This window comes from Archocentrus centrarchus, chromosome 10, assembly GCF_007364275.1.
Source record: "Archocentrus centrarchus isolate MPI-CPG fArcCen1 chromosome 10, fArcCen1, whole genome shotgun sequence".
NCBI classification, from domain to species: domain Eukaryota; kingdom Metazoa; phylum Chordata; class Actinopteri; order Cichliformes; family Cichlidae; genus Archocentrus; species Archocentrus centrarchus.
Window position 1 is genome coordinate 15,936,598 of NC_044355.1, and position 8,344 is coordinate 15,944,941.

The 8,344-nt window shown below is 38.9% G+C and overlaps 1 protein-coding gene across 3 annotated transcripts in view; it reads left to right on the top strand.

Moving 5' to 3' along the window:
- The window catches only part of diaph1 (diaphanous related formin 1), a 103,496-nt gene extending 95,584 nt beyond the window's left edge, over positions 1-7,912 (top strand). The window contains exons 28-29 of one of the 3 annotated variants that reach the window (XM_030739469.1): positions 5,543-5,738; positions 6,114-7,912. In XM_030739469.1, coding sequence (XP_030595329.1) covers positions 5,543-5,730 — 188 coding nt within the window. In that variant the 3' untranslated portion in view covers positions 5,731-5,738; positions 6,114-7,912. Of the gene's footprint in view, positions 1-5,542 lie in introns of all 3 variants that reach the window. The other 2 variants (XM_030739468.1, XM_030739470.1) reach the window with 2 other exon arrangements.
- Positions 7,913-8,344: the final 432 nt, after the last annotated feature.

Below are 8,344 nucleotides of genomic sequence, written 5' to 3' on the forward strand. Positions count from 1 at the left end.
GCAAAATGCTTAAAATAATGCATGATACATGTAGCAATTGTATAGAAGCCTTGCTCCCCTAACATTTTTACTCATTCTGTTTGAAAGTCTGTTCTAAAAAGTGCCTGAATAACTGAAACAATCAAGCTAAGCAAAAGAGATTTTTGACAGTGTATTCTTGATCAGACAGACTGCTTTAAAAGTAGAGGAAGAAGCCAGCCAGTAGGAGGACTCATGATACTGTTTAAAAAAAAAAAAAAAGGGATGACTGTACAGCCATAACTTTTTCACTCACCTTTGAACTTTGCAGGGCTCATAAAAAATGCCTCAACTGTGTGGAAAAAGAAAAGTGTCATACTTTTTCACTGATGCAGAGCTGATCTATTGCAGTGTGAAATTCACAGTATACCATGTCACCATGACAGGTGAAACTGTATAACAGTGTATTGATTTCCCTTCACAAAAAGATACAAATTATGCAATAGACTGTAAATCTATCTGGCTTGCTCAAAGTGCTAACAGAAACAAGTGTTCTGCCAGTGTAGTCTTTTGGTATTCACTCTGTATAAACTCAGCACAAAAATAAGGACATTCGTGTTAGGTTGATTTGTTTCTTGGCCATTACTAATAGTCAATGGCAGAATAAGCTTATGTTGCGATGGGCGCAACCCACACAGTTAACTCTGCTGCTCAACCCACAAATTCATTTTCCATATAAATTTGGCATAATTTAAGGAGAAACCAGACTTTCCAACTGAATAAGATTTATTGCCAAGAAGCAAGAAAGAAATGATTAACCAAACGCAAATTTCATTACTTTTTGTACTAAGTTTAGATATTCATGTGTAGACTCAATCAGTTCCTGCATCCTTACTCTCTCCTCTTGAATAAAAGTAACTGTTGCTGAAGATTTCTTAGCTTCAAGTCTAACATGATCAGCTCAGTTTCAGTCACCACTGTTTGAAGTATACAAAGAATCTCAATATAGCAGTGTAGAACCCCTACAGCCAGTGTCACGCATTTCTGTTTTGCAGTTATTAGCATGAATAGATAAAAGTTCAATTTAATTTTTGTTACTTTTTCTTAATGATGTGAAAGTTACAGTAAATGCTGGCTCATTATATCAGAGTTGTTACCTGCAGATCACATTAGAGATTACATTTTAAACTAAAAACAAATTTTGACCACAGAGTCACACTTATGCTCTTTTTATGTGTGCATTCATATCCTGATGTGAAATTATTTATAACTAGTTTAATAGCAAAGGTTCTTCAATATCCATCTTAATGTCTTATTCTTACTCTCCAAAACATACTCTGTTGCATACATGTTAAAGCTTGATTGATTTATTTTTAGGTAGACTTATTACATTGTTTTAATTTCCATCATATTCGACAGTGTGATGAATTAAGTCAAAATATTAGCATATTTTTATAGCATTCTCTTTAGTTGCTTGAATGTATGCCTATTACTTGGGTGTATACTTGTATTTCTGCTAAATGTTTTTATACACAGTGCTCAGAAATGTTATGTTGGTTTACTCTTTTCATATGTCGAGCTTTTGATTGCTATTGTGGAGACCTTCCTCCCTCTTCTCCTCCAGCTGCAGTGACTGTAGACATCACCAACTCAGTTTTAAGGCTATTGAGGACGTATTGAGTGTTTTGTCACACTCATTGTGTCACAGCATGACCGACTGTGTAGCCACGAAGCTGTGGAGGCTATATAATCCCTCACCTTTGACCTTTTCCTCAGCCCACTTTGTCCATGTGGGTGTGCTGGTTGTGTAGAATGAGCAGATTGCATGGGGGATCCTCAGCTGTCTGCACTCCGTCTGTCTAGCCCTCTCTTAAACAAAGACAAAAACACATACACGCACTCCAGATGCTCGCATGCCAACACAAAGGCGCTTATGGATGTTTGCATGCCAATACATGCACACAAACTGACAAATTTCATTCCAGAGGACAGGCAACCTTGCATACAGCACTATCACTGTTTGGGTTTGAGCCTCAGATTATTAGCTCAAGGTACAGCTGTTATTTTGCATAAATGTCAGCAGCTTGGATACATCGGGCTAATTTTGTTGTGTTCAGAGCCATTTAAGTAGAGGAATGATGTGTCTTTACACACACTAGAAACCCATCTGCTGGGTCATGACCCCTGCTAAAGCAACCAATCACAGTAGCAACTAGCTGACAAAGCACCAATCACAACAGAGAGACGGACATAAAGGGCTTAGCAACAATGGAGGCACACGCTGGCTCTGCAGACAGTCTGCTCTTACAAAAACAGAGATAAAGACCCCTTCACAGATGTTCACAAACACATGTGCACACACACTGGAGAGATCATTCAGTCCAATAGAGTGCTCATCAATATCAGTCGAGCCATAACTGGAAAGTTGGTGAGGTCACATGCATGCTTAACACCCACTGAGACAATAAAGGCCAACCACACCAGTGTGCACCAGTTGATGGTGACCTAAAATTCAATGTTATACGTCAATACTAACCCATAGACACTTGCCACTAGTGGTGCCAGATGACGTCACTTTTCCCACAGTACTTTAATGCAGAGCAGCAGTGTGTTACCCAGTGCAACCTGAGGGGGGCGATACAAGTCCCTGCTAAGTTGGGGAGACTGATGGTCCAGTCTACATCTGCAAAAACACCATCATCCTATATGTGGCGTCATGTCGTCATGTTACTGTGGATTTGCTGCAGATTCAATCCAGTAAACAAAGAGCAGAGAGACAGTTGCTTCCTTGTCATACAACATATGAATTTAAACTCATTATGTAGGGGGCAGTTAGATCTGTGACGAGAAAAGTGTAGTATTTGTACCGCAACAAAAGAGCTGAGCTAGTTCTTGTTAGGGTGTCATCTCCATCTGCCCTACACTTGCCTCTCTGCAAATTCTCTCATCACTTTTCCTGCCTGTTGCTATATTATCCCCTCATAAAGGCAGCAGCATAAACTGTACAACAAAGCATTCCTTTGTTAATCAGGTAGTCATTATTAAGACTCCTGCAGTGTAATTTGTAACAGATGATCTTTCACTACGCTTTTTGTGCCACTGATCAACTTTCTCTGTGTAAACACACTCACTCAATCTCACACCCATCAGCAAAGAGACCCAAAAACAGGCTTTGTTGTTAGTCTCTATATCTCATTTCCTGTTGTAACAACCAGGCCTCATACCACTTGCATGGATCATTTAGGCAGTATCAGATTTAGTATGTTTATGCAACACACACGCTGAAAATTTCCTGTTTGTTTTTGGTGAAGGACTGCTACATTTCAGCAATGTAGGAAGGCTTGCAAGAGACTGCTACAGTTCTGTATCTAAAAATGCTTCATTAGCTCCTTCACAGCTCCTTCCAGAGTCCCATAAGATATCTAACAGCTGTTGTCACAAGCTGAATATTATTCCATATTACAATTACACATGAAGTCAATAGTTACCTTTTTATTTGAGTCCTTATGTGATTGGTTGGGGACAATTAAATAGTTCTTTGCGTAATTCTCATCTGAAAGTTTTGAACAATAAGATTGTTTAACTATGCTAAAATGTGCAAATCTGTGCACAGTGGTCCCTTAAAAGATAAAGTTGGTAGATTTAAAAAAAAAAAAATATATATATATATATAGTTGGATGAAAGGGATAACAGAGAGCCTGTTGCACATTCGATTTGGATCATAAATGAAAATATGTTATTGCCAGCTTTTTGACTTATGTTTTACCTATATGTTGTATTTAAAAACACCTAGATTTTATTTTTCTAAACTTTAATCTGGTCATGTTTTCAGGCCTTCCAAATGTTAGTTCATGTTACCTATATTTGAATGTAGTTACTTTGAGTTTTTTCTCCATGCTTTTATCAGCAGGTTTCTGTCCCCATTCATCTTTTCCCATGCTGCTCGCAATGCAACAACTCTCTGATCCTGACTTGTATCGGCCCTTTTCTCCTCCTCTGCTCTGTCTTCTCTCTCAAGAGGAAGTGGAGGAGGATGAGAGAGGAGAGGAGCTAGGTTGACAGCCTTTGAAGAGCTTTTCTCTGCAGGCTGGAATTTTTAGGACAAGCTCAGCACAGGACACATACACCCACATTAACACACATTCTTTCTCTCAGTTTCTGGATCATTTGCATAATTTCTAATTAGTAAGTTTATAAGTAAGGGACAAAAATAGACATGGTGGAAGTATGAAAGTAGACTGAAAGAGATAAAGTGCACCCATGTACCAGTGTTTGTGGGGGGAGAAATCTGTCTCGTAGGAAAGGGTGTAAGGTGATAATTTGACACCAATTTTCTGTGCTGATCAGACCAGCTGAGACTCACAAAGAAGACGTCAACTTTGAACATGAGCCTGAATCTACAAATCCTCCCTCTCCTCTTTCTCCCCAGACTCAATTGTGTCTTTGTCACAGCTAGTTCTGGAAACCTGCTTGGTAACTTTGTGTGCTTGTTTTTGTGGTGGTGTTTTTTGTTCTCCCATGCAACAAGTCTTGATATGTTGTATGTGCTACTGTGATTCATTGGCATGTGTGTGTCTTTTGGTGTGTTAGATTAATCTGTATTTTTCGCGTCAGCATTACTTTGTTATTTATGATCACGTGTGGTTTTACTGATTGAGGATTGGAGTTTCTGAACAAACATCAAGCATAAAATAACAGCAAACACAATCTCCCACTGACCTATATAATTCAAAATGGCTGCTGCTGCTGCACAGCTGTCCTCCCACACGCGAGAGTGAGGAGTGCTAAAGGACAGAGTGAGGGAATGAGAGATAAGGCCAGGATGCTGCTGGTGCCTGTGTGGGAGGAGGACAGGAAATAAAATTAAGCAGGTAGAAGAATAAAAACAAAAGCATCCTCAGGGCACAATCTGTCACACTTGTTCTGTTTCTCTGTCTGTGCATCTAATCTCTCCTCACTCCTTCCAGTATTCCTCATGTATATAAATAATATCTATAATTTCTTATTTATGTCACTTCTAGTCATCCCCTCACAGCTTTTCCTCATATGACTCAGTTTCTTCTGCCATATTGGTCTCATTTTCATTCATCCCTGCCTCTTTAATCTTCCCACAGCATGAATCATCCTGCTCTTCATGGTGTCTTACCCCTTTACTCCCTTCCTTATTTTAATACACGCATTCTCCATTTCTGCATCTCATCATCCCACTTTCCCTTACTCCATACCCCCCACCCCCACCCCCACATTTTCTCACTGCTTAAGATCATGTTGTGTGTAATCTGACACTAGCAGTGAGTTGCTCCAAATACGACACTAATCCACATACATGCACAGCCCCACTACTCAGTTTGTGTGTGTCAGGGTTACTGTAGGTATATAATTGTGAATGTGTTTGCATCCTAGTGGCCTGGTATGTTAACTAATTAAACCTTGCTGATGTAGTAATGTATGACTTTTTGTTTTTTCCCCCTGCATACATCCAATACGTCACCTCATGGCATGCTGATGTTTGTGTGTGGACTTGTTATGATTAAACATGCTGTTTGACTTGTTATGATGTCTTTCTTTCTTTGTCTTTGCCAGCCAACCACCGACGAGCTGGGCATGCAGTGACCAGCATTCTGGCCAAAGAGTTGATGCAGGAAGATAAGCCTTCATCCGGTAAACCTTTCGCAAAAAAGTTAAAGTCAGAGGATAAAGTGGAGCCAAAACTAGAAGGAGCAGAGTCTTTAGAGGAGCTACTGGAGGCTGCGGCTTCTCGATCTAGTTAGATTCCCAGGTAGAAATTTTTTTTTTTTTTTTTTAACTCGCAGAGCTGGTTTATCTAAACTCAGATTTATCCTTATTAGGCATTCTGTGGGCCATTAATAATTTGATATTAGTTTATTGAATAGAAGCCTGCTCCCCCACAAATGTCTTAAAGGACAGTCTTTTAGGATAACATTGATTGTGTCTTTTGAGACCACAGGGAGAGGCAGAGCTTGAAGGCAGGGCTCTCACCTCAGTCTTAACCTTCACATGGTCTTCTCCAACCTTTAGAACTTTGACACTGTCATAAAGATTGGCTTGCTTTTTTTCTAGCACGTGCACATACATGTTCATATATTTTTCTTTCTGTCTTTTTTTTTTTTTTTTTAATTTCAATATCACTCAGCTCACCTGTCATTAAAAGGGCATCTGTAACCATTCCAAAGACATACTCAGGAGGAATTCACTTTTTCTTTTTTTTTTTTAATTTGCAGATTTAGACTGAGAATGTGTAGATTTTGGCAAATCCTGCAGCATCCTGTCAGGATGTTCCAGCCAACATCACTTTGCGCTGTTTCTTTTTTTTGTTGTTTTTTTTAAAGAGATGATTTTCATTGTAATTATTTGCTATTACTGTATAATACCATTTGTAATCATTTTGCTGTATTATTGAAAGTGCCAACTAATAGAAATCCAATCTTTCACTTCTGAGTTTAATCCAGTCACAGTTTGCACTGGTCCAGTCTGACACTTTATCAACAGCAGTTGTCACCTGGGTTTATATTTGAGTGTTCTTTACTGAGAAAGGGTGTCACTCACGGGTGTGCATGACTTAAAAAGGGGGATTGATTGCATAAACTTGTCTGTTACCATATGTGCCCATATCAGTTAAATGTAGAAGTGTAGAAATGCTTTCATCTATAAACATGATTATTCACATAAAGCCTAAAGGGAAGTTAGATGAGAACAAAAAATGTTCTTCTAGAGAGTCCAAGCAAAAATAACTTTTTTTCCTCTTTCTTTTCCAAAGGATGTTTCCATACAAACTGAGCATTAGCAGTTTACATGACTGTGTTTTTCCATATGCAAAAAGAGTGTGAAGTAGCTATGTTTAGTCAGTTTGTGTTTGTGCATGTAGGATTGTGTGTACTGTCATCTGTAATTACAGTATGGTACTGACCATGCTGTCATAAATGCTAGGTTTTATATACAGCTTTTTGGTCTTTCTGCTGAGGATAAAGCACACTGGAAAACTGCCCGAAAACTGCTGAGACAAGTATGTGTTTAGGTTTGTGTGTGTGTATGTGTGTTTCCCTCCCACTGAATTGCAGCAGTAGTTTCTGAATGTCTGGCCCTGTGTCTATTTGTATTCAGTAGCCATCAGCACGCATGTTGCCATGATGTTGTGGTGTACTATCTGACAGGAATCCGGCGAGATGATGTCAGCTGCACCATGCAATATTTATTACTATGCAAGCACATTATTGTAGCGTGCTCCCCAGATTTGATACCCAGCCAGTCTCAGGTTGTACAAACCGCTGGAATGACACGAACGCTCTTTAATAAACCTGCTGGTTCAAGGTCAGTGCTTCGTATCAGTAATGACTGAGGAAAATCCTTGTAGCTCCAAAACTTCAGCATTTCAAGACACCACCAGCATTGATTATGGCGTCTTCCTTTAAGAATGTGCTCTCTTTGGCAAAAGTGGCAATTACACACCATAAAGAGAAATGAGGTGAAGCACTGGAGGTACAGCAGTGCTTGTGATCAAGTGCTGGTGCTTCATTTTAATCAAGTAACACTGAGAATAATGAATAGATTGTTGCGCCTCATCTCGAGCACAAATATGTCCTAACTGTATTTAAATGGTCGACACAGTTGCTGTTTTATGTCCGCAATATTCTGCCCATTACTTCAGGTGGATACCTGTAGATGACTGTAATACATCCTGAAAAGTGAATGTTTTTGAAATTAAGGAGGATGGGAAAGGTAGAGGATAAACTATATCACTGGAATATTTTTGCTAACCTTCTTTTCATCAGTAATTCTTTTTTTTTTTTTAAGAGATCGTTTTCTATATGAATTTTAAATGGTTGATTATTTTAATGTATTTTTTTTTTCAGAGATCGCTGTATGGATACATAACGCACCCAATTGTTCCGTTTGTTACGCTGAACTATTATTAAAAATGTCTTAAGTAATTTATTGAGTTGTCTTTATTTCATCATGTTACTATTTTTATGTAAGAGTCTGTCAGTGCAATTTCCATCTTGGTTGTATTCCTGTATTTTTGCTAAAGTAAACTCTTTTTGGAGCACTTCTGCCAATTCTCCTTTATCTCCTCTGCTCCTCCCCTCTACTCCTGATGTAAACACACTGTGCAGTAAAACATCAGACAGTCACTGCACTCTGATACTGCAATTTAGTGCTAAAAAGCAGTAGAAGAATGAATAAACAGTAGACTTACTTATTTGTACAGATAAATCCCAGGATTTTCCATGGCTCCAGGGTTTCCAGAGAAATTTTCCAACAGTATTCAGCCAGGATTGCCAGTATTCAGCAAGTTCCCATCTCTGTATGCACGTGTTAAAAATGCAGAGGACAGTTGATCCCTTGCCATTTTTGTGCCTTCTCTTT